The 25,291-nt window shown below is 54.8% G+C and overlaps 2 protein-coding genes across 5 annotated transcripts in view; one reads left to right on the top strand and one right to left on the bottom strand.

Moving 5' to 3' along the window:
- Positions 1 to 1,887: 1,887 nt before the first annotated feature.
- KLHL17 (kelch like family member 17) lies at positions 1,888 to 22,858 on the bottom strand. Of its 3 annotated transcripts, none has more exons than XM_065649965.1 (13): positions 22,780 to 22,856; positions 19,915 to 20,097; positions 12,998 to 13,250; positions 12,462 to 12,583; positions 11,768 to 11,989; positions 10,640 to 10,756; positions 9,499 to 9,712; positions 8,979 to 9,123; positions 8,253 to 8,420; positions 7,804 to 7,892; positions 6,689 to 6,762; positions 5,806 to 5,987; positions 1,888 to 5,323 (listed from the first exon to the last, which is right to left on the bottom strand). In XM_065649965.1, exons 3-13 carry the CDS (start codon positions 13,206 to 13,208, stop codon positions 5,095 to 5,097), a joined length of 1,773 nt encoding a protein of 590 aa, XP_065506037.1. In that variant the 5' UTR covers positions 13,209 to 13,250; positions 19,915 to 20,097; positions 22,780 to 22,856; the 3' UTR covers positions 1,888 to 5,094. The 3 variants fall into 3 exon arrangements, with proteins under 3 accessions (XP_065506037.1, XP_065506036.1, XP_065506038.1); XM_065649964.1 differs by lacking the exon at positions 22,780 to 22,856 and adding an exon at positions 20,324 to 20,405; XM_065649966.1 differs by lacking the exon at positions 19,915 to 20,097 and having other exon boundaries at positions 22,780 to 22,858.
- Positions 22,859 to 22,935: 77 nt separating this feature from the next.
- NOC2L (NOC2 like nucleolar associated transcriptional repressor) overlaps positions 22,936 to 25,291 on the top strand; it is a 39,721-nt gene continuing 37,365 nt past the window's right edge. For both annotated transcript variants that reach the window (XR_010607448.1, XM_065650044.1), the window contains exons 1-3: positions 22,936 to 23,011; positions 23,659 to 23,844; positions 24,696 to 24,864. Coding sequence is in view for 1 of the 2 variants with exons in the window: in XM_065650044.1 (XP_065506116.1) it covers positions 22,992 to 23,011; positions 23,659 to 23,844; positions 24,696 to 24,864 (375 nt within the window). In the remaining variant the exon portion in view is untranslated. The remainder of the gene's footprint in view (positions 23,012 to 23,658; positions 23,845 to 24,695; positions 24,865 to 25,291) is intronic.

The raw sequence follows: 25,291 nt of genomic DNA, 5'->3' as shown, positions 1-25,291 counted from the left end.
GCTCTGAAAAATACAGAGACTGTAAGATCCACGAATACATTACAAACTGGCCAGGGAGAGTCAATAGCAGCTGTGAACAGGGACTGTTCTCTGGGAAGAGCGTCTCTGCTGCTGCTCCAGGGAGCAGGTTGTGCCTGCGAACTGTTCCCAGTGACAGTCCAGCAGCTCCATCTTGCTACAGCAGCGGAGATGCTGCAGGGATGCAGTGGAAGCGCCTGCGTGGGACTCAGAGCTGTGACAACCAGCTGGCAAAGAGATAACGGGAAGAGATGCAGAGACAGTGAAGCTGGACCAGCCGAACCTAGGAACAGGGCATGCATTTTTACCAGGAAAGGTTATTTCTTGCCGAAACAACTCTCAAAGGACTGTAAAGGCTTCTTCGACATGGGATTTTTAAAACCAGGAGAGGATGTTTTCCTAGAAAATCTGTTTGAAACAAACTGGAATTTGCTATGTGAGGTCTCTCAGACATACTGGATTTGTTAGACTCTCTCTGCATCTACCTTGTCTTGGAACCGAAGTCACCCTGCAGCAACAAAGTCAACATATCCCCAAAGAGGTAATTGTACAGTCAGACAACACTTGCCCAGAGAGGGTTGCTGATAAGAGACATGCCATAAAATTTCTAAAAGGCATCCCCATCACTGACTTTTAAAACCAGCCTCTTTATCCCCCTTACTCCTTTCTGTCTTTTATGATACATTAATACATTATAATACATTGAACCTTCATGGCTGAGCAGAGCAACAGGACCCCCCTCCACAGGGTAATTTTTATGGCAGGGGGCTTCTGCAAGTTGTTTTCTCTGCACAGCTGTGCAATAACTTTCCAAAAGCAAAGCCATGTCCCAGCACCTCTTGGCAGAGACTAAAAATTACAGTGAACAGCAACAACTGGGTTTTATTCAGGAAAAGTAGAATTCCCTCTTAAGATCCATGGCTAACACACTCAGCACTGTGACCAGAAATGTGCTGTTCCTCCAACGCGTTCCTTACAGCTCAAAATAGTGATAAAACCACCTCTCTCCTGCAAATATGCATCACCATGCTCCCTGGGACACCGGTGACACCAGCACAGCTGGGAGGTGGCTGAGGACATGTCCCTCTCTTCATGTGCTGGGCAATCCGCTCCCCCAGACCCCCATAGCTCTGCTTGCAGGAGGGGCAGCAGTTCGGCTCCAGACTTTAGAAAGACTTTTACAGCACGGTTGTTATTTAGAGAAGTCCGAAACAGAAGCAAGAGCCCAGAGAGCAGCGAGAAGGAGGACACGGCGGGGACAGAGCCAAGTCTGGCACGTCGGCTGTGCGGCATCGCCACCGAACCGCAGGGTTTGCAACACGCACGCGTGGGAACGTTCCCTCGCAGGCCCCAGGGGTTGTTGCCGTGCAGCTTCTCGTTGCTCTTTGCACCCCCACCACCGTGAAATGGGCTTAGTATTCCCCCGCCAGGCAGCGGTGACTGGCAGCAGCTAGTGGAGGCAGATCTGATCTGCTGTGGAGCTGCCGAATGGGGCCAACCAGCTCCATCTGCCCGCAGGCAAGACGCACGTCGCAGCTGGAGGGTGTTTCTCATCTGATTTTCTTTCCCACTGCAGACTGGGAAGTCCTAGGGAGACAAAACTAGAATTTAACAGCGGGGAAAGGTGTAAATCAGTCTGCCTCTAAAGCCTTGGGCTGGGCTTTTCCCAGGTCTCATCCCAGGCAGATGAGATCTGGTCGGTGGCTTCTCGGGTATGGATGCAGAGCAACCTGCCACGCACACCCCCTGGAATCCTTCCCCTCCTCTGCACAGGGCAATCCAGGGAGCAGCAGGGAAAGTGAGACGGAAGGATGCAAGAGGCAGGATCCAGTATTCAAGAAAACGTCTTTATTGTACGCGTTGGCTTCTATTGCTTGTATCCCCTCCCCAGTCCCACGTAGTGCAAAAAATTCGGAGAAACAGAGTTCCACATAAATAAGTCAGATAACTTACAGAGAAATCAAAGTGACGACGGTTTGACATGGAATAGACCGGGTCTGCCTACCAGTAAGGCCAAGCCTGGCTTTGCTGTCTCACTGCAGACTGACACCGGGGTCCCTGGGCGAAAACACATCAACACACACAGCCTGGAGCCACCCGCTCGGGGATGCTCCTCCACTGGGAAAAAGCTCACGTGGGAAATCACACGAGTGACATTTTAAGGTGAGACGCCACTAACTAAAACTGGCAGAGAAGCCACACAGAGTTGACAGTTCTCCTCCCCTCGGACAGGGTACTACGCACAGACAGACAGACACAGACGCACATCCCCTCCGAAGCCTCCTGCTCAGCGAGGGATGTGCAGCACCAGAAGCGATTCCACCCCGGGATGTCCCGGGGCAGATGCTGACACCTCGTGTCCACACAGTGTGGGTCGTGGTGCTCCAGACCCCCGCAAGCTGCCGGGGAACTATTTGGCCCTTTTCTTCCTTCTTTCTCCTTTACAGGAAAGCAGCGAGCACCTGCATAGTTAGTACATCAGAGACACAAAGCTCCCTCCTCCCAGGTTTCTACGGAACAGGCTCAGTGGTGATATTGCTCAGTACCCAGCTGGTGGGTGACAGGATCACTCTGCCCGTCTCCCTGATCCCCAAGGGGCAGGACAGCGTCGCACACTGTTTGTAGTGTTAAATTGCTAAAGATTACAAACCAAGGCCAAGGGCATATGGCACAAAAATTCTCTGCTCCACTGCTCGTTCCCCTCTGGTTTTGCCTGCCTGCTGGCCCCGCAAGGCAGCGGCCTCCCCCGTTACACTACAGCAGCCACAGCTGGACCAGATGCCAAGCCACTGGTATTATAACTCAATCCTGGTTTGAAATCAGCCCCGTTTCTCCCTTCAGCAGTTCCGCTCTGGCTCTGCGTTGCCCCTTCAAACAGGACCCTAGAGCCAGAGCTACCTTGCACGCGCTGGTCAATATGAGTCCAGCAGAAGACTAAAATCCAGATGTTGTTTATAGGAATGGGAAGGAAACGGTTGAGACCTTGCTCAGGTATGCGACGGAGCGGGTTTCACCAATGTGTTTTGAATAAAACAGATTGGTGTGACCTACTTGGGGCAGCCCTACTGCCACGTTGACCAAGAGACAACCTGCAGAAGCGGAGCCTGGACATTTGCAGGGTCCTCTGCAAGCCAGAGGAATGGGAGAGATGCTCACCTGTGACAAGGGGCTTGGCAAGAGAGAGGGGAATGAAAAGCAGATTTAGAGTCTGTTCTAAAAGCCAAAAGGGCCTCCTCAGCCTGAGAAGCCCAGACTGTCCTTGGGGAAGAGGCTGGTGGGGAGAAGCAGCCCAGATTTTCAGAAGCTGCTGGTAATTTCAGGTGTCCAACGTCAGGCACTGTGAGTGGGCTTGTAAAACGTGCAGGCACGGGTCCGGGAGAAATCAGATTGCTGTGAAAATTGTTTGAAGTTGGGGAGTCCCTGTCTCGTCTCAACTCTCACCCCAAAGAAAAAAGAAGAAATCTCCAGCCACTTCAAAACTGAGGCCAACAAATAACCATCACAACATCTAAACTCTGTAAATCAGCAATGAGAAGGAGCGGGAGGAAAAGGATAAAGGAATTAGTTCAAAACAGACCATATTTCCAATGCTACATTAGAACACTATTGAGGTACCAGTGGTTGAGTCATTCCTCTGTAATGTGGAGAACACCTGATAAAATGTCTCAGTTCGAGGCTCATACACACATCCTACAGCACATGCGTTGAAAACACCACCCAGAGGTTCAACGGCACAGGTGGGTCTAAGATAGGCCTGTGACTTACAGTACTAATTTATTCAACTTTTAGTTAATTAAAGCGGTTGCTTAATTGCCAGGGAGTCACTAATTGCAAATGGTCCCTTCCATGCTGTTTGCACCGCACATACGGTATCTCACACATGCACGCACACCCACACATCTATAGAGAACATCTTCCAGGACACAGTCATCATCTCATCAACAAATGAGAAACGTAATTGCATCCCTTCTGCTGCCTTTTAAGGGAACAGATGGGATAGGGAATACCAGGGTAGTGTAAAAAATAAAGGGGCATGAATTCATTAAAAATTAAAATAGTAGCATTCAAACTAAAAAAGGCAAAAAAATAACACCCAAAAAAAGTAATGCCAGGCAATCCTCCTCATTTAGAAGGCTGGACTGTTCTTTTTTAAGAACCGATACCTTTCCATAAACCCAGAATCTGCTTTGCAGAGAGAGGAACAGCAAACAGGGCGATGCGTTCCCAGCCAAAGGGTGAACCAGGACCACGTGCAGAGCAGCCGCAGAGTCACTTCCACCTGGGACAGCGACGGCAGGGACGCAAACACGGCCGCTCAACCCATCTGCCTGGCTGGGGACTCCCCAGAGGAAGGGGCGGCTGAGATCGCGCAGGACCAGCTGAGCATGGAAACGCTGGAGGGTTCAGGATGCTGCATCCAGTTCTGTCTCCAAACATCCCCTCCTCCGGGGCCCCGTCCCTTAGCTGGGCTTCTTTTGTTTGTGTATTTTAAGGCATCAATTAGACACCATTGAGAACCATACAGTGGCCTCAGAGTCTTTAACAGTGCACAATAGGCTTGGTAAAGAGTTTGGCTACAGTGACATTCAGAGGAGCGGTGGCACATTCGGCCGTGTCCTTGGGAGGAGTGCTGTCACCTCTGCCACCCCACAGGGCTCCCGGGAGCCTGCACGGCTGGCTGTGCTCGAATGCGTGGCACCGGCTGGATCCCGTGAATCCAAAAAAAGCAGCAATGGTTTTCAAGTTTTCCCCTCCCCAAAGAAAATATACGCCCTTTGGGTGAGTGGTGAGATGAGTCTGAACAGAGCAGGGAGCGCCCTCTCTCCTCGCCCTCTCGAAGGAGGGTGCTCGCCCAGGAAGCACATTTCGAGCTGCTGCAGTCGTGCCTGATCCCATGTGTGCACCAAGAACAGGGATGGCTCCGGGGGTTCACAGGAGTGCTGGGGCTGGAGGCAGCAGCCGGTACCTTCATCCTCCTCCTACAGCGACCGGCTGCCCCGCGGGACCGGCCACGCTGGCCTAGAGCCCCACCAGACACCCCTGTCCCCTTGAGGTAAGGTAGGTCCTGATCCTTTGTCAAAGGCTCGTCGAAGAGACCGACAGCGTGGGCGAGGAGGGTGGTGGGAAATTGAGGAGTTCCAGCACGGCCACCCCCACGCTGCTCCGGCGCGTGAACATGCAGGAGGCTGCTACCCACTTGTTGGTACGGGGGTTGTACTTCTCGATGGAGTTGAGGCTGGAGCTCCCGTCGTTGCCACCCACCGCGTACAGCCACCCGTCCATGGCCACCAGGTCGTGGGTGCTCCTGGAACGACCAGGCAGAGAGCACTGCGGTATGAGGCTCGAACACGGCGTGTATGTGGGGCGCAGGGGAGCTCAGCACCCCAGATGAACTGGCCAGAGCTCTGCCACCCGCACAAGTGCCCAGGAAAATGAACTACCAGGGTTCAAACAGGCAGTGGCAGAGTGCAGAACGGAGCCTCAGGTCGTCCCCTTCACTCTGATACCCTCCTCCCGCCAGAGAAGTGCCACATCTAAAAAACACCCCCTAGGAGCCTAAAATCCTTGTAATTCCAAGCCTTAAATCCTCCTATAGCCCAGCAACACCCCCTATGTGGCCTCAGCCAGCTATACCAGCTGGTTCTTTATGGCCACACAGGCTGCTGAGAATAAATCCCTCTGCAGAACGTCCCTGCTCTGCCCTCCTGGCACACGGGCACCAGTCCCTCCCAGTGCAGCTGGGAGCGTGGGCTGCCCGTGCGTGCACGCAGGGGCAGAACTCCTTACCTGCGGATGTTCATGGGTGCCACGCTCTCCCACGTGTTGGTTTTGGGGTTGTAGCGCTCAACCGAGTTAAGGCAGCTGGTCCCATCATTGCCACCAGCCACATAGAGCATCCCCTCCAGCACGGCCACCCCCGCGCTGCTCCGGCGGCTCAGCATGTTGGCGATGGGCGTCCAGGTGTTGACCTGGGAAAAGGCAACGTTTGCTTGTGAGCCAGATGTGTACGAGGCATTTTCCACATACCTGTCCTGTGACATTAGTCCTGCTCTCACCGCACAGCTCCTGACATAATGGTTCTCCTCCGAAAAGACTTTTGGGGGCACGCAAGTTCTTTCTCTTCAACTCACCCAGAGGAAGAGCTGCAGGCTCCAGGAGGTACCTCTGCCGACTGGCTCGGGAACGCACAGCTGCAGTCCTGCCATCCCAGGAGCCCGAGCACACAGATCCCTGTGCCAGGCCACCCGTCATGTCACCGCTGAATCCCAGCCCAGTCACGGGGGGGTTGAGCTGTTATCTATTTCGAATCTGTACAAGTCATGACTGTGGCTTTACAGCTCATGAAAAACCTCCAGGACTTTCTCTTTGATCTTTTTTGCAGTGACCCAGCCTGCTCTAACAGATCTGTGAGACCCCACACCTAACACTTATCCCGGACCTCAGCTGGAAACAGCTCAGGACACGAACAAGAACTTTTCTTCCTAGAGAACGTGAGCAGGCAATGGGGATAGAGAGTGTTCTGGTAGTTGAAAAATCTCACACCTTCTGCTCCACTGCTGCTGCAATGCTTTGCTAGGGACTGGTCATGTCTTAAGCTACGGCAGTGGTTTGCTAACATGCATCAGGAGGGGACAAGGAAAAGTGCTAATCAGGTACGTTTTATATTTACCTGGGGTTCATACTTTTCTACTGTGGCTAAGTGGGATGAGCTGTCGTATCCCCCAACGGCATAGAGGTTGCCTTCTGCAAAGACAGTCACACATGCATAAGAATTAGCTAAAAAGCACGGCTCCAGTCCCAGCACAGCCTCCCACAGCCCTTGCTCAGGCTGCCCATAGCGGTACCAGCTGTGCCTCCCGCTCCCCAGGCAGCCGAGCTCGTCTCTGCAGGGCTCCCCCAGCTCCCTCCCCTCGCAGTGTCGTGAAATATTCATCAGGCAATTTCTCTGCCACGCTGCGAGCTTCCCAAAGAGCTCGCTCGCCTGCCGCTTCTTGACCTCCTCATTACAGGAGCCGCGAGTGCTCGCCGCCAGAGCAAAGGGTTATTTTTAGCGGCGGAGGCTGGCGCAGGGAAATGCCAATAAAGGCGGCGGCAGGGAGAGGGTCTGAGCTGGTGATGGAGCGGAGGGAAGCTCTGAGTCAGCACTGAGAGCTGAAAACAGAGAACAAGGCGGGGAGAGGCACCACAGGGACAAAGCACAGTGGCTCCTGGGGTGGTGGGGAACCTCGGCATCCCCAAGGAAGTCCAGCACCCACCAGAATGAAGAACGGTACTTGCGTTAACCCCACAGCTGCACTACACAATGTTCTCCCACTGCATCCTCCTTATGGACACAACTCTTTCAGTTGGGTCAGGAGACAGCACAGCATCGCACCTAATGTTGTGACACCCCTGGTAGAGGCAGTTTTGACCGAGCACGACTGCTTGGATCATCAGTGAAAGGACTGTCCTGTTTTCATAATGAAGGAGTAATAAGGTTGTCTCTTCCTTTCCGGGGCCAGGTGATGATGCACAGCCAGCCCTCTTGCTCCAAAGCACAAAGGACCAAGCTGTGGGTGCCCTCAAGAGTTTTGTGACGAAACCCGATTACTAGGGAGGTGGAGGAGGAAAGTAGAGGCAGGGAGCATGTCAGGACACGGCAGAGGAATGGCTGGGCTACCCAGACTCACAGCTAGCGAATCTAGGAAGAAGGGGCAGGAACTAGAACAGAAGAACATTGAAAGGAACCACCAGAGATGCAAGAATCTGCAGAGAAGTCAGTCGGGTCCTCACGTCGTCACCCACCTAGCGTTGCCACACGGACGTAGCGTCTCCTGGTGCTCATGGCAGCGATGGATGTCCAGGTGCCCGTCAGAGGGTCGTACCGCTCTGCGCTGCAGCAGGCAGGGACACAGGAACAGAAAGTGTGATGCTGGCAGAGCCCAGCTCAAAGCTCTTTGACACAGGCCCTCAGGGGCAGCTCCCGAGGAAGCTTGGGAATAGACAGGGAAAACGGAGGGAAGAACTGCCAAAGGCTGTGTTCTCTCGTGGCAGAGGGCTACAAAATGGTTTTTTTCCCCCTGAAGAAATTTTGCCCAGGCCAAAGACACTAGAAAATGGAGCTGGATTGTAAGACTTCTACTCTGTGGGCAGTCCATCTGCCAGGAGCAGGCCTTGGGGCTCCCCAGTCACCCCGCGCCGAGGACAGTGCATGCAAGAGCAGTGGAGGAGCCTGTAGCCAGGCAATCCCCTACCTGTTCAGGCATGAGGCCCCATCGTACCCCCCAGCAGCATAAAGAAGCCCGTGAAGCGCTGCTACACCCAGGCAGCTCCTCCTGGTGCCCATGGACACCTCCGGTTGCCAGGAATTGGTGACGGGATCGTAGGACTCCACTGTGGCCAAATCAGAGGTCCCGTCGTAGCTGCAGGGAGGCAAAGGGAGGACATGTGAGAGCTGGGAAGCCTGGATTGCAGGGGAGGCTGTGGGCTGGTCCTACGGCTCTGGAGCCACCAAGAGCCTTGGGTCTCTGTCACCACCTGTCCCCTCTCCCCCTGCCCAGCTTCCTTAAGGCAAAGGGCACCAAAGCACCTGCTGAAAGTACAGAGCCTGTAGCTGAGTTGTTCTGGGGGGTCTGCAAGGAAAGGAGGTCTCAGAGGGACCCCCACACCAGGGCAGAGGGATGGGGACACAACAGGCTCTTAGTGCAGCACAGGGCTAAGGAAAATGGGGGGAAACAGCGCAAGCCCAGGATGTAGCCACTAGCAAACAGAGAACTAGCAAATTCACTGCTCGGAGCCACAGGGAAGTAGTTTTCATTGGACTCCTGCAGCTAGTAACCCAGAGATAGCGCACTGCTTCCTCTGGAGGCTGCCGCGGGAGGCTCTGCTGGGCACCTCTGCTCCCCGAGCAGCTCCGTGCCGCTCTCCCCGCTGCAGGCATCCCTGCCCAGTCCCTGCGCCCGGCTCCGTGCCCTCCTCACCCGCCCACGGCGTACAGCTTGTTCCCGATGGCAGCGACGCCCACTCTGGCCCGGCGGGTCGACATGGAGGCCACCATGTGCCACCGATCCGTCCGCGTGTCGTAGGCTTCACAGTCCCCGTGGATGGCGAACAGGCTCCCCCCACCTGCGCAGCGGACGGCGAACAGAGCGAATTGGTGGTCTCTTCTCGCAAGTGACAAGAGATACGAGAGGAAACAGCCCCAAGTTGTGCCAGAGAGATTTAGATTGGATATTAGGGAAAATTTCTCCCTGGAAAGGGCTGTGGGGCATTGGAACAGGCTGCCCAGGGCAGTGGTGGAGTCGCCATCCCTGGAGGGGCTGGACAGACGGAGATGAGGTTCCTGGGGACATGGGTTAATGCTAGGGGTGGGTTAATGGTTGGACTCGATGATCTTGAGGGTCTCTTCCAACCAAAATGACTCCGTGATTCTAAATAACAGTCCAAGGCTCTGGGAAGGGGTTTGCGTGTATAAAACGTGAGCGTGCAGCACAGCCTTACCCACAGCGAAGAGCACGGTGCTGGCCCCCTCGCAGCGCCGCGGCCTCGTCCGGCTGTTGCTCAGGACGCCCCTCTGCTCCGGCATGAGGTGGTACTTGAGGGCTTCGATCAGCAGGTCCTTGCACTCCGAGTGATGCCGCACCAGCAGCTCCGTGTCCACGTTGCTCATGAGGAAGTCCCGGCTCAGCAGGGGCAGCCGCACGCACTTCATGAGCTGAGGGGGGAGGAATTGCACTCCATTGGCAAGGTGGGAAGGGTTTGTCCCAGTGCTGCGCCCCAACATGTGCCCTACACACCCCTGGGACCCGGCAAGGCTGACTCCACCTTGGAGATGTCACCCTGCTGCTTGGCAGGACAGGCAGCCGGTGACAAAGAGCACAAAACCACACACAGCAGGTCAGCCTAAGTGTCTCTGCAGAGTCAGGAGCCCTCAGCACGGTCGTGACACGTCCCACAGCCACCCCAGACCCTCACCCTGCCCTCAGCCAGTAGAATCAGAACAGTTTGGGTTGAAGGGACCTCCCCAGCTCCCCCAGTGCCCCCCCTGCCATGAGCAGGGACATCTGCACCAGCTCCGGTTGCTCAGAGCCCCGTCCAGCCTGGCCTGGGATGTCTCCAGGGATGGTTCAGCCACCACCTCTCTGGCCAACCTGGGCCAGGCTCTCACCACCCTCAGTGGCAAAATTTTTTTCCTCGTGTCCAGCCTGAATCTCCCCTCCTTTAGTTTAAAACCATCACCCCTTGTCCTATCGCAACAGGCCTTTCTAAAAAGTCTGTCCCCATTTTTCTTATCGGCCTCTTTTAAGTAGAGAAAGGCAGCAATAAGGTCTCCCCAAAGATCTTTTTCTTTGAGGATGCACATGAAAGCTTGGGATGGCAGGGCTGACCCACATCCCCCTGGAGCTCAGCGTGCCCAAGCTGCCAGGGGTCAGACAGGGCATCCTCTCACATTTGTTAATAGTTTGGACTTCACTCTGGGAGCCTGAACTCTCAGCAACACCCTCATTTATGCCTGGACCAGCAGTGGTGTGACAGGGACCTGCTGTCCCTGCCCTCTGCAGCTTCCTTCAGCTGTGCATCCACCCAGGACAGGCACTGGAGCTGGTGGGCAGAACCAGGTCGCCTTCCCCAGCAGACTCACCCTGGGGACATGCTGTCTTCTGCTGTCCACGTCATGCTTGACCCAGCTGAGCACAGCCCGGTACACCTCCTCCTCTGACGGCACGTTGAGGCTGTCACTAGAAATGAGGTCCAGCACCTGCGGAGAGGGGTGGAAAGGGCAAGAAGTGTTGGCTGGTGTGGTTTGGGAGGAAAGGACACATTCCCACGCCCAGAACAGCACTGCCAGAGGTAAAGCCACTGCCTCCTGGAGATGCTGGCGGCTGACGGGTGCACGGCTACTCCCTCTCACTGGATGCAAAAGGAGCCAAAGAGCAACCGGGTGCCCCAAACCAGGCAGGTGCAGCTGTGCCTCCCCTCTCCCTGCAGCATTGGTGTGGAGACAGCTCTGCCCTCTATCATCTGCCTTGGCTCGTTCCCCCGCTTCTGTGTCTGAAGCTATTGCCACGTCTGACATTTCCAATCAACATCAGTGAGAGCAGGCAGACAACTCTGTTTTTTTTCCCTTCCATATTTCATGGGATAGAACCAGGTGCCCTGGCTGCTCCCGGCACACTCGCTTCACCTGCCAAGGACAACGGAGCTGGAGCAAGAGAAGATACGTTCCCTTCTCTTGCTGCCACACCAGTGCCTTGGGAAGGGACAAAGGGAGGTGTCTGTACCCTGGTGAGGGACTGCGCAGGGCCGGGTGATGCAGAGCAAGGACAGGGACACAGCATCAGCCAGGCAGCGATGAGCCAGGGGCCGTGCTGGCGTCACACGAAGAGCAGCAGGAAACATCAGCTGAGCTCTGAATCAAACATCACAGCTCCGTAACCAGGGCAGCCAGGGCTGACTCCGTGGCCTGTGCTCCCAGAGAGAGGGCAGTGTGCTCAGAGCTCACATGGCGAGCACCAGCCAGAGCAATTATCCTCCGTGCTACCCTCCCGTCCCTGTTGCACGTCGGAGTAAGCTCGCTCTCGGACAGCACTCTTCCCATGTATCGTCTTTCCAACAAACAGAGAGGACCAAAGCACAGAATCTGGGTACGTTCCCCTGCCAAACCCCCTCACTGCAGGTTCCTTGGGCTCTTTACACGCACATTGTGCCTTCCAGGACAGAGCACAAGCCTTGCCACCTCCATACCTTCAAGCTCCCATCAGGACCTCACCTGTTTCAGAGGCAGCAACATGAACTCCTCTGTCTTGGACACCTCCACGAAGTGTTGGAGGACATACTTGTGCGCAGACTTGAGGAGGTCGCTGCAGGAGTGCGTGTCAGCAAAACCCCGGATCCCCAGGCAGTTGGACGGGTCCAGCTGGCTGAGCAGGAACTTGCAGCAAGCGTCCCGCACACCATTGAGCTGAAGCAGGCTGGCAGCAGGGAGGAGTGTCTGGCAGTGGAAAAGAATGGGGGGGTGGGAAAAGAGAGTTTCCAGGGCAAGGAAACCGTTTTCACCCTTGTCTCACTGCGAGTCAACCACAGAACAGGCTCACAGAGCACCTCCAGGCACACAAGCACATAGAGGACAAAGCATTCTTTATTCCCAACAGGATTAAGCTAAAGAAGAGCAGAGAGGGACACCTGTAATTCCCCACAGGGCCAGAAAACAGCAGGAGAGTGGCAGATGCTCAGGACTAGACCTGACCATAGTGCTTTGAGGAGCCATTCCCACCACGGCAGCCGCAGGAGCCACATCTCCAGGCACAGGGGAGCAGATGAGCTCCCTGAGCACTGCTGGATGCAGGTGCCATCGCAGAACAACAGCTGAAAGTGCTGAGCAGTGGGAGAGAAGAGCCCCCAGGAGCTAAGTCTGGTACAGAATGGTTTTGTGGAGAAGAGGGATTTTGTGGGGAAGCTCCTACCTGCACGTTCCCCTCGCCCACCACGATCTCCGCCGTGTACGCGTATTGCACCAGCTGCTCCAGGGCCTGGGGGTCAATGTCGTGCAGCGTCACGTGCGTCTGGCGGCTCTCACTCATCTCATCTGGGGCAACACAGACACCAGACATGAACAAAGTCCCACAGCAGGGCTGTTTCCCCTCAGGAGGACTTGACCATGCATGGAACAAGCTATCATCCACCTCCACGGCCCAGAAAGGTCTCTTGGCCACCTCTTAGCAAGGAGAAGCAGTAGGATGCTCAAGGGAATGGGGTCCGTGTTTGCAGAACGGGCACCAAGATGTTTGTGCAGGGGTTTATGGGAACAGGGCTTCATGGAAAGGGGACAAATGAGGAACATCACTGCACTTGCTCACAGAGATGTCATCCAGGCATCATATTTCCATCGGGCAGGGCAGTGTAAACAGGGAGTGGGACAGAAAGGGAAGGGATTTGCAGGGAGGAGAGGGTTTGAAGAGCAGGGAGACCCTCGTCGTGGGGAAGAGTGGACGCTACTTGCTTGTGAACATGGCGTGGAAGTAGGGGCTGCACGAGGCCAGCACCACCTTGTGGGCCTTGATCTCCTTGGTGCCCACGTGGAGCACGATGTCGCAGAGCAGCCCCCGCTGCCGCATGCGGTTCATGCAGACGAAGGCGTCGTGGTAGTGGCGCTTGGAGTTGTGGGAGATGCTGTGGCCGTCGCGGTTGAGGAGCTGCACACCCCCTTCCATGGCTGCGGGTGGTGGATGGTGGGTTGTCCCTTCTCAGCGGCACTGACGTGGGGGGAAAACAAAGCATTAGCCAGGCAGGAATAGCTCTAGCCCCAGACAATCCCCATCGCCCCCAGCGTGCCCGCCACTGCTCAAAGACCCTGCGCAAGAACAGCTCCTGTCTAACCATAAGCATCATCCTGCTCATGAACCAGCGACGGGGAGGAGACAGTCCCTGGAAGAACACAAGAAATGCAAAGCGATGCTGAGACTCTTCTGTGACACTCGCTGCCTCCCAGCTGTGTTCACCTCTGGATCGATATCCCCCTCACCTGCCTTCAGAAGGGCACTGCTCTACAACATATGCGCTCACACTGGTTTTCCTTGAAGTTGCACCACCTCCAAATCCACCTAACAAGGTGCATTTCCATGCGATATCAGCAGAATCGTTGATCTGAGAAGTCTCACCAGGGCATGCACATCCTGCATTGATCAAACGCAGCTTAAACAGACCACTAGAGACAGCGAACATGACAACCGCGGTAAGCCTAAACAAAAAATAACCAGGGAATCCCGTGTCAGAATCCTGCAGACCTGGGAATGGATGCTTCCCGTCATTTATATATTTCAGGGAGTTTTGGTTTGAGCAGGCTGACAGGAGGGACAGACAGCAAAGAACAGAGATGCTGGCACCCGGTGCAGAACTGCATGTTCCCGTTCATGCCACCGAGCATGGAGCAGGACAGCCATTCCACACAACCTGGTACATAAACCTGATTGGCTCTCAGAAAACAAAAATTGCCTAACTAAGGGGTTAATTTGTGCCAAGATGTTTTCTCTCTCCATGCTGTCTGCACCTAAGCTGCTCACGGTGTTTCCAAAGGCGTTAGACTGAATCCCTGCCAGCAGCACCCGAAAAGGTGGGGGAGTGAAGAGAGAATGACTGAGCAGCAGGAGGAAGAAGGGGGAGGGAGCTGGAGAAAAAGGCAGCTTGGAGTGACAAAAAAAAAAATAAAAGCCTGAGTGCTGCACTCGTGCGCCTGCCCCCGCATCCCTGCGGCGAGAATCCCCTCGGCCCCCGTGCTCCTCGCGGCACCTCCACGTCGCTGAGCCCAAAAATAGAAACCCACCACGCTGTGCCTGCTCAGCCACAAATGCAGCCATCTATCTGCTTTTAAATAGCAATCGTATCACATACTAGAGTCTGGGGGAGGAAAAGAAAAGATGAATAAACATCCTTCCCGAGCAGGAGAGAAGCCTGCAATGCCCTCTTCTATCTACAGCATCCCGCGTGAGATGAGATTCCTCATCTCGCTGTCGGCGGGGAAGACTCACGGGCACACAACAAAGACAATGCCTGTTGATGCTTTCCAGCAAGGAGAGCAGGATGCTGTTGTGCCCTTGACGGGGAAGAAGCGCCCATGAATTAACTGGCCTTCTCCTCCCACAGCCCTCAGCTGAGCTCTTCAGAAAGCTGCAACATCCCTAGGACACCTCGGTGTGTTAATTCACATGCTGCTGGATAAGAGATGCCCACGCGAAGGCAATTTATGATTATTTGCATCTCTACCTGGGCTCACAAGCTCCTTTTCTGGACTTAGTTTAGTGGCAGAAAGCGGACGGTGCTTTCTCACCTTTATTCCCCTCCCTAGCTGCAAACCCGAGGGCTCTCCTAATCTGCTTGAGCTGGTTTATCTTGTTAATACACTGCTGAGCACACTTCTCCCCATCAGTATTTAAGTCATGCCCCAGCTCTAATTGACCGCACAGAGAGGTGGTGGCTGAACCATCCCTGGAGACATCCCCGGCCAGGCTGGACGGGGCTCTGAGCAACCTGAGCTGGTGCAGATGTCCCTGCTCATGGCAGGGGGGGCACTGGGGGAGCTGGGAAGGTTCCAACCCAAACTATTCTGTGATTCTATGATTCTATGCCTGAAGGTTGCCGTAGCCGACGCATTGGCATCGCAGCAACCAAACGCATTTCCAAAGCCGGTTGGAAGCGCTGGGCTCTCTTCCCAGCCCTGCCACTGAGTCATTGCACAACTCTGGGCAAGTACAAATGCAGAGAGTGACGAGGGTGACATTATCTTTCCTTGCGACGATCCCCATGGCCAAGTGGCAGAGACCAGCCGTTGCTCACTCCCTCCTCCACCCACACCCCCTGCTGTCACCTCGCAGAGCTCTGAAGAGCTCGACTGACACACCGCGGTGTCACCCCAAGTCACACCACCGCTGTGTCACTCTGTCTCTGACGTGACCCAGCAGGGACCAGGACCAGAGGGAGATGCCATCCCAGCCACCGTGCTGCTCCCAAGAGCATCCCTGCGCCGGGGGACAGTCCCCAGCTGACCTGATCCACAGCTACAGGCACCTGAACCAACTCTGAGGATGGTTTTTCACTACAACCTCATCAATCCCTCCCCTGAAGGGCAGCTTGGGAAAATGTCACCATCCTGGGGCACAGGGAGGGCTGGCAGGGGTCTGGCCTGAGGCTCGCAGTGGGGACAGCCCCCTCGGTGTCACTTCCCACTGTCCCCTCTGCTCTGCAATGACTTGTTCCCATCAGAGCTCTTTTGCTTTAATGTGTCAGAATATAATCAGTGGGGAAAAACAAAAGGACACCCCACTGCTGCTTGTGCTGCTCCCTGTGCCCGAACTCTCAGCCTCACCAGCAGCAGTAAACGTTCCTTATTTCCTTGTAAAACTTCATGCCCAGGAAATGAAGGTCTATGAGCACTGCTAAAATATAATTAATGGGAAACAGCGCCTGGACCACACGAAACAGTAAAGCAGTGTCCAGAGCTCCGGCGGGGGGAAGCAAACACAAGCGCACTTTTGTGGAGCACGCAGCAGCACGAATGCACGTGTTCCGCATCAGCTATAATGGATGCGGTGGCTGACTTGTAATAACTCTTGGGTTATGACAAAAAAAAGAAGGCGTTTGTTTGGCTCCTATGCGACAGAGCATGGTCATGCATAACAGTTCGGTTAATTAATGCAAATGATCCCTGCCCAAAGGGAGGTCTGTTCTCGTCACACAAAAACCCCATATTTTGCCGAGAGTGAAAAGAAGCGTGCTGAGCAATAAACGGGGAACAGAGCATCCTCCGGGGAAAAGTTCAGAGCCTGCCCTTTCCCCAGGAAGGCCCTGGAGAATGGCGTTTTGTTGACAGCCTGGAGAGAGATTTTGTGTCTGCCGGGCTCGTGAGCAGACCGTAAAGACACATCCTGTACAGCTGGCCAGATGTTAGGGACGAGCCTTTGCTGTGGACAAGGTGACATCCCCTACTCTAAGGCATGACATGCCCTATGGCCTGACGTACAATGGTGCTTAAATTTCCACGCGTGCCCCATCCCTGCGTTAACATCCCAGTCTCCCTTTTCCGGTAAATCAGCTACAAAGCCCTGTTCTGTGTGCAGCACTGCATCTCCCACACGAGTGCTGCCATTAGACCTTCAGGATAAGACATTTTGCTGGCACTCACAGAACTAACAGAGCAGGAGACAGCACAGCTCGGTCAATGAGGTGGCACCGTGTACCCAGATTCCCTTTCAGGGAGCGATTTCCCCCATTCCTCGGTGTTGAGGGTCCATCTCCCAGGCACAAAGTCTTTTTTCTTTGCCTGCCCTGGCTCTGTCCCCAGGCAGGAAGGGGCTGCTGGCAGCTCTATTCCCTTGTGCCCAGTGCCTCCAGATCTCCATTCTGAGCAGCAAAGCCAAAGCAGAACAGCACAGAAAAACTCATTCTTGGGCACAGCAACAGCATGGACGCCTGCGAAACAAGGAGCTTGGGAGCAGAGTCACAGGCAGGAATCACTGCTTCCCAGTACATCTCCATCTCCCCTACACCAGAAATCAAAATTCTTATTTTTTAATCCCTCTGAGAGGAGTCATGGGCCATTTGCCAGTAAACAGCCCCCTGCAGTTTAGCATTCCCCCAAAGAACTGAGACGCACAATACAGATTAAAGCTCAGGGTAGGACGAGACTGGGGCAGCCTGAGGCGGCTCAGGCAAACCCCTGCCCAGCTGCGTGTGGGCACACAGGCACAAGGAGCTTCTTTTCTCCTGGGAGCAGCGCTGGGAGGAAGATGTGCTCCTGTGTTCTCTTCCTTCCCTTCAACAAGGGACACAAACAGCTGAGCCGGCAGCAACAATAGCTGCTGTTGTGCTGTTGTAAAGTAAGAGCACCGATACAGCTTGTACCAGCAGCCAGGGATGCAGCTGAGGATGCTGCTGGACTGCAAATTTTCACCTTCCTTATGGCTTTGTGCAGACCTCGTTAATTTGGCAGAGCTATGCCTTTTGTTGAACCCTGCCCGTGGCACGGAACCTTGCAGCTGAAGAGAAGCTTTAACCTACCAGCAGTATTTTTGCACCAATAATCCTCTTGCAGTAGGCATGTCTAAGACACCGGGGCTATTTTCACAAGCTATAGCAGATATACACGACATACCCTTACACCTCAAACTTGGATATCCCAAATTCTTGCTTCTTTCAGAGGGCCTGGCACTGCCCATTACAAAATATATTGCATTTTTGCCTTCCCTGCTCCCTTCCCAACAAAAAACACAATTGAAGAGGGTTAGAAATCAGATGCAAAGGCGGCACTAAATGTAGGCAATTGTCCCCAGCAGGTCCTGTCCCATTAGTGTCACTGATACAGACAGAAAACTCTCTACCCCTCAACATAACACTTTGGGGTTCGGTCCCTTCTCAGCCCCTGTGACATTTTACCTGCACCCACGGAATTCAAGCAGACACTGACAGCGTGCAGCAGCTCACATTCAGTCTTTTTAATAACAGGTGAATTGTATATTCAGCCTAGAAAAGCCAGCGGTTGCGAGGAAGCAGAGAGACCTAATGGTTCAGGACCAGCAGGTGAACTGCAGGTCCAGCCACCGCCACTGCGACAGCTGATTTACAGCTGCACCTCTCCAGGGGCCAGGACTGCAAATACTGATGGAAATGTGACTTAGCGTGGCAGGGGAGCTGTCATTCCCGGCACCAGCTCTGCCGTCAGAGGCGGCAGGAGTGACAGCAGAATTCGGGAGCTGGCAGGTTCAGACAGCTGGATTGAGGACTCGGACACCTCGCGCCCCTCTGCCAGCTCCCGATGGGCACGGCGAACACGAGCGCGCCAAGAACACATAGCGGGTGAGCTGCAAGGAGAGGTCAGGAGCACGCAGCTCATCCACAAATGCTTCTCTCCACCTCCTCTTCTCCCTCTTCTGCTCCTGCTGCCAGCGCTGCCCTGACCCCGCGTCTGTCTTCTATTCCCCAAGCCCCCTGCGATGGATGGGAGGGCCAGGCGTGCGCTGCTCCTGCCGATCGGCGGAATTAATCTGCTCTGAGCCCGCCTCAAGGCAGCGCAGACAGCGCTGAGTCTGCAGGACTGAGAATCCCCAGCTCTCCGTAGGGTTTGGCTTTTTTTTTTTTTTTTTTTTTAAATGAATTAGGCATAACTGACACGCACTGAATCCTCCTGTCTAGACATCTGCAGAGAAGTGACAAGCTGCCAGAGAGGATGTGGAGCCTCGGCAAGGGGGTGGGGAGGACGGGGGAAAACTGCACACAGTTGCCAGCTCTACAGCACAGAGACAGCGCTGGCTCCAGGCAAGAAGGGCGTTCAGCACATTGACCCAGTCAGTGCCTTTCAGCGGCTCAGTGGGTTGTAATCAATCGGCTCTGGTGCACACAGAAGGCTGGAGGTCTTTTCCAATTAAAGCCTCCCTCCTTGTTACTCCTGGGGAGTCTTGTTTGGAAACTCAGCTCAAAGTTGCTCTCAGTCACCCCCAGCTCACACTTAGAAGTGCTTTAGCTGAGAGAGGAGGGAGCGCAAGGCAGAGCATCAGTGACTGCACCGGGATATTCCCTCACCTGAAATGGACAAAGGGTATCCAGCCTGCTTGGTGCCCATCTGGGACGCAATCTTCTCCCTCTCTCATGCACACCTTGCACAGGCAGCATCCCTTCCTGCAGACAGCTTCAAATTCAGCTTTTGTGTTCAGTATTTTGTGCACAGGGGCTCACAGCAGCACCAAGCAAGACTCCACGGCTGAGGGATTTAGAAGCATCTGTGCTAACATATGGGTCACTTTATGCACTCAGTTGTCAGCATCAGGACTCGAATAGGTTTGAGGCTGTGGAATTCCCGGGTTAGGGAGAAACAAGACATAGCAACTAATTAATGCCTTGAGATGCTCAGCAAGATGTGCAGGTCTCCAGCTGCACTGGGATTAGACAGCGGTTCCTACAGGCCAGCACAAAGCACACCAAAATCCAAGCGAAAGGAGCCCTTTGCCTCTGCCGAGGACTGGAAATGTGGGTCATGTCCTAATTCCCCCTTCCCAGTGTCCCCCAGTAGACACAGGAGAGGAGCCACTGTCGCATCCAGTGCTATTTAATGGCACAAGCAGCGCCAAACCTCTACAAAAAGGCATCACTTAAGTCTCCTCTCCAGGCAGCAGAGTGATAGTTAACAACTTCAGCTGCACCATCCATCCCTGTGGTGTTTCTCATCTCCCTCTAGCCTCCTCCGTGACAGACATCTCTGTCCCCAACTCATTTTTCAGACAGATAAACAGACAAGATGAGAGTGCTCGGGTCATTGCAGGCAGCCCATATCAGAGGATCTCAATATTCCTGGCTCCCGGACTTGCCCAGGAGCTCCCTGCCTGCAACATCTTTGGCCGGCAGCTATTCAAAAAGGCATGTTATGCCCTTTACCTGTCCGCTGTGCAAGGTGATGGTGTCTCGAGCAGGTGGCAGCGCGCCAGACCAGCGCGGGTCGTTCCTGCCCAGCAATGCTCTGACGTCAGACGAGAGAGATGAAGCTGCTCAGACCCAGGATGAGCTACCGCTTGGCTCCTAGAGGAGAAGTTGACTCCATGACGCGGCTCCAGCAGGAGACTAGGAGAGAAGGGAAAAGCACTCGGGTTCTGCTGGCTGCGAAGGGACAAGCAGATGTTCTACAGGCGGATAAGCCAGGGGACAATGCTGCTGGCGACGCGCTGTGAGGCACGGCTCACGGGTGACGCTCCGAACCAGGAGGTCACTAGAGGAGGTCACCAGCTGCACTCTGGTCTCATCCCTTTTGCAGGCTGCCTGGCCCACACCAGCTTTATGGACAGCTTACAAAGCTTCCTACAGCCTCAGTCATCCTGTGGGTTGGCCACGGAGACGTACGGGACCGCGTAAGCAGATCTGCGTTTCCTCCTCCGAACGAGCTCAGCTCTTCACACTGTGCCTGCTTTCAAGCCAGAAAACAATTAAGAGAATTCCCCCACGTCTTCTTGCAGGCAGCAGCACAGGCCACAGGAGTGAAAACTGAGCTATGAGGAGCATGTGACATAATGGCCTTGAGTTTTCTGCTATACTGAGGTCTGCCAAGGCCAGCGGGTCCCAGACCCTGGGAATTTCAGCTGGAGGAGTTCAAATTCCTGTGCCAAGCAGTCACATCCTTTAGAGGAGGCAGTGTGGTTTGCAGCCAGTTCTAGCAGACCAGGCAGAAGGGGTGAAGCTCCTCTTGGTACCAAGTCCAGCTTGCCTAAAGGTTTGGAGAGAAGGCTTCAGCACCTGAGAAGATACAAAAGCCATCACCAAGACTTCAGCATGGCTGTTTGATTTTTGAGCTGCTGAGCCTGGAATGCAGCAAAGCAAGACCAGAACTGACGGGAGCAAGGGCCACCAGACAGGGTGGCAGAGAAAAGAGGTCCCATTGCCACCCTCACCAAGCTGACCTCAGCTGACAGCAGGCACAAGGGACAATCCTAGCAATCCAAGATGCTAAGGAGCAACTCCATTTGGATCCTAGACAAGCCAAGAGAGCAGGTGACTATGACACCTGCCAGCTCCTGGTCTGCTCTGAGTTAGATGCTACTTGCTGGGATTCACAAATCAGTCAGTTCTCAGCGAGGAAACTCAGATCTTTACACTCAAGATCCTTCAGAGTCTTACTCACTGCCATGCTGAATAAAGTATTTCCAGCAGATGCTCATAGCTCAGGAGAGAAACTTGGGGTGCAGAGGGGAGAGATTCCACAAAGATGATTGCTTGGCTGTAGTGATCGCAACCAAAAAGCTATTGCACATTCAAGTGTTAGCGAGCCACCTAACAGTGAACTTGTAACAAACCCGCACTTCTTGGGTGCAAAATATCAGCACACAGACATCCCAGATTTGTTGTGGAGGCCCCATCCCTTCTCCCATCCTTAAACGCAGCTCATGCCTTTGGGTTGTCCATATGGAAGAAGATCAGTAGCTCTCTGCGGTTCATTTCAGCTGTGCCCTGTCCAAGGGACAATGTCACCTGCATCAGCCTGGCGCACCTGGAAACTGTCAGGATCAAAAGCACCCGAAATATCCACACATTGCTGAATCACCCCAGAATTAACCTCTTCCTTATGGTCTCCAGCAACGGAGAGCAGCCCAAGAGAGCAGCCATTGAAGTCAAAGCAGAGCAGGCTTCCTTTACAAAGAGACTCCGTAAAAGCAAGGCCACAAGAAAAGCACTTTTTTAGCTTGGCACAAAAGCCTGGTCATTTGGTGGTCGTGCTCTGATGCACAGAGCGCAAGGACAACCACCCACCACTGCATTTCTTCCTTGCTGTGGAGAAGCCGAGGTCCCAGGGACACCATCCCTTTGAGCCCTGGCCTACTGCTCCCCGGGACCAGCTCCACCAGCAGAGATGCTGTCGCTCCAGGAGAGCTCTCTGCCCTAACGGTCACTGCAGAGGATGGGAAAAAAAAAAGCTGCTTTTCCTCCCTAAGTTACCAGAAAACCTAAGGCAACGTTTCTCCCCGTGCCCTTCAGCCCCCCCGCTGCCAACCGTACCAAACAGCCCGTGCGCTTCCACCAAGGGTGAGCCAAAAAAACCAACGGTCAGAGCCTCTCTGCAGCTGTGCCCTGGGCCTCAGCATCGCGCAAAGCTCCAAGGCTGCAGCTTTTTCCTTTACCGAAGGGATCGCCCCACGACTTGGCAGCGGCCGGGGAAGGAGACGGCGCTCAGCGCAGAAACGCACCGAGAGATGCCGGGATGCGGAGCAGCGGCCGGGAACAGCCCCGGTCGTTCCTCCCGCCCAGCTCCTTGTCCCCCGGCAGCCAAACTTCGCGGGGGAACACGCCACCGGCAGCGGCGGGGAGTGATGGAGACGCTGCTCCGGGTGCCGGTCCCCCGGGGCATCCCCCCCCGCTCGCCCTCCTCCCGCCGCCGGGCCCGGGGCGCTCCCCCGGTGTGTCCCCGCCGCTGCGAGGCGGCGGGAGGGCCGTGCCCCGGCGGTACTCACGGCTCCCGGTGCAGCGATGACCCTGCCCGGCCCCCGGGATGCCCGGGGGATGCTGCGGGGCTCCGCCGTGCCCCGGACACGGGGCGGGGGCAGGTGCGCGGCTCCTCCTCGGGTCGCGGCGGGATGGGGACGGTGCCGGCGGCTGCGGCTTCCTCCGTCACCCGGAATAACCCCGCGGCGGAGCCGTGCGGGAGCTGCCCGCGGCACGGAACGGCTCGGTACGGCTCGCCGCTTCCCCCCGCGGTTAGATCCCGCCGCACACGTGTCGCCGGGAAGGGGATCTCGCCTCGCCCCGCCGCTCACTTACCGGGGGCGGGGGCCCGTCCTGCGGGAGCGGGGGGGACACGCGTGGCACCGGCCCCGCTCGGGCAGCCCCGGGGCCGCCGGTGCCGGGGGAGCGGCGGGCGGGGGCGGGGCCAGGGCCGGGCGGGGGCGGGGCCACCCTGAAGCCCCGCCCCGCGGCGCCGCGCGGCACGCTGGGAGCGGAAGCGGCGGCCGCGTGGGAGCGAGGCGGGCAAGATGGCGGCGGCGGGGAAGAGGTGAGAGGCGGAGGGCGGGCGGGCGGAACGGGCCGGGGGCACCGGCCGGGTGGGAATGGGTCGAGGGAGGTGATTCTGCGCCTCTGAGACCCCACCTGGAGCACCGCGTCCAGCTCTGGGGTCCTCAGCACAGGACAGACATGGAGCTGCTGGAGAAGGGCCAGAGGAGCCCCAGAAATGACCCGAGGCTGGAACAGCTCTGCTGGGAGGACAGGCTGAGAGAGTTGGGGGGTCAGCTGGAGAAGAGAAGCTCCGGGGAGACCTTAGTGCGGCCTTTCTGTACTTAAAAGGGGCCGATAAGAAAGATGGAGGCAGACTTTTGAGCAGGGCCTGTCGTGATAGGACACGGAGTGTGATGGTTTTAAACTAAAAGAGGGGAGATTCAGGCTGGACATGAGGGAGAAATTGTTGCCCCTGAGGGTGGTGAGAGCCTGGCCCAGGTTGGCCAGAGAGGTGGTGGCTGAACCATCCCTGGAGACATCCCAGGCCAGGCTGGACGGGGCTCTGAGCAACCGGAGCTGGTGCAGATGTCCCTGCTCATGGCAGGGGGGGCACTGGGGGAGCTGGGGAGGTCCCTTCAACCCAAACTATTCTACGAGGCCTGGAGCTGTCTGCTCAGCTCCCCCACTTCTCTCCTTACCCCCCAGGAACCTGGCAGAGCTGAGCCTGGACGAGTTCCTTGCTGCTGACTCTGACTCGGAGCCTGACGGCAGCTCAGAGGGAGAAGAGCCCTTCCGGCCCGCCAAGGGGGTCCCGGCGCAGCGGCGGCAGAGCGGGAAGGTGCAGCGGGGTGAGAAGGCGAAGCAGCTGCTCCAGACCCGGCTGGCTGTGAGGTAAGGGAGGTCAGTGCTCCCCGCTCGCTTGCTTTGGGCGAGGCATGGCTCATCTAAGCTCGTGTTCACTGGTTGGTTGGCTTTTTCACTTTTGCCTGGTTTTATATGTAGCCGCGGGGCTTCATTGTGTTGTCTGTTGTACAGCGAGCTAGTTGTGTGGCGAGTTGGGTCAGAGGTGTCTAGAAGGGCTGCGTTCAAGACTGTAGCACGGTTATGGGGTACAGGAGAGTCAGGTTTTCTGTCGTACCTATGTCAATTCACTAACTGCAGTGGGAAAAATTGTGTATGTGCTTCCAGTCTTTTACAGAGTATATTAGAATCAGGCAAAAGCTTACTTTATTTTTCCTCAGTTTGTGTGTATTTGCTCTTGCTGAAAGATCTCGGAGTATCTGCAAGATAGAAAATGATGTAGTAGTTCTTAGGCACTGTTAGTCGTTATTAGAAACCAATACAATTCTTTAGTAGCAGATAAGATTTTTATGAAGCTTTCATTGTCAGATTTCTCTGGGAGTACAGCTTTCATTATTATTTACAAAAGCTTGAGAGAGTAATTCTGAGAAGTTGAGAAAGAGTTTTTTTTTTGTTTGTTCTGCAAAATGTTTTTATGACCTCTGGTCACTCTTCCAATACAAGCTTGCTGTCAAGATTTCATAGTACTGAATGAAAATAACTTTTTGCAAGCCCTCTAGAGCAGGAGTTTAATGAAATACAGAACTGTGGCCACAGCCCTGACAAATCCATTGCCATTCAAATTAGCTGCAGGTGTGCTTTAGTGCCTAGGAGTTGCTTGTTGTTCATACAGCATCAGCAGAAGTTTGGTGAATAAATGCATGTTAATTCTTATATACCAGGAAGAAGGGAAAGGCGTCTGAACATAAAGATCAGCTCTCCCGGCTGAAGGACAAAGATCCTGAATTTTATAAGTTTTTGGAGGAAAACGATCGCACGTTGCTGAATTTTGATGCTTCAGACACTTCTGATGAGGAGGAGCAGTTGCATATACCACCTGATACACTGGAGGTACTAGGCCCAATTTTGGGGTGCTGAAATCAATTATTTGAATTATTTAAGTATTTGAGTTTCGGTACAAGGCCTGAGTATATTTGGGCTCATAGTGGCACAGATGGTTGGAGAGGAGCTTCCCCAAAGATCATCTGCAGGTGTTTGGGTTTGTAATCCAGAAGTCAGCTGTGGGTTTGACCTGAGCATCAGGAGTTTGTGTAAAGATGGTGAAAGCAAAGTCTTAGAGTGTATTTTGTCTGTGGCTTTGGTCTCTCGGCACCTTTCCCAATTAGAGTTTGTTTTGCCTCAATTGATAGGCTTTCTCATTGATGTTTTACGTTATTGCACGTTGTATCCATGTAGCAAAGCTGCTGGGCTTAAGCAGATTTTTTGGAATACCTGTAATTTCATTTCTGCTTTACACAAAGTGCTGATAACAGCCTTG

Source organism: Caloenas nicobarica, chromosome 22 (genome assembly GCF_036013445.1).
Source record: "Caloenas nicobarica isolate bCalNic1 chromosome 22, bCalNic1.hap1, whole genome shotgun sequence".
In the NCBI taxonomy this organism is placed as follows: domain Eukaryota; kingdom Metazoa; phylum Chordata; class Aves; order Columbiformes; family Columbidae; genus Caloenas; species Caloenas nicobarica.
This window is presented reverse-complemented; position numbering and strand designations above follow the sequence as displayed.

Coding starts and splice junctions, on each gene's coding strand:
- KLHL17 (XM_065649966.1), bottom strand. CDS start 13,208: ATGGAAGGGGGTGTGCAGCTCCTCAACCGCGACGGCCACAGCATCTCC. Junction 12,584..12,997: donor CTTCCACGCCATGTTCACAA/GCAAGTAGCGTC, acceptor GTGTTGCCCCAG/ATGAGATGAGTGAGAGCCGC. Junction 6,763..7,803: donor CGTCCGTGTGGCAACGCTAG/GTGGGTGACGAC, acceptor CTGTCTTTGCAG/AAGGCAACCTCTATGCCGTT.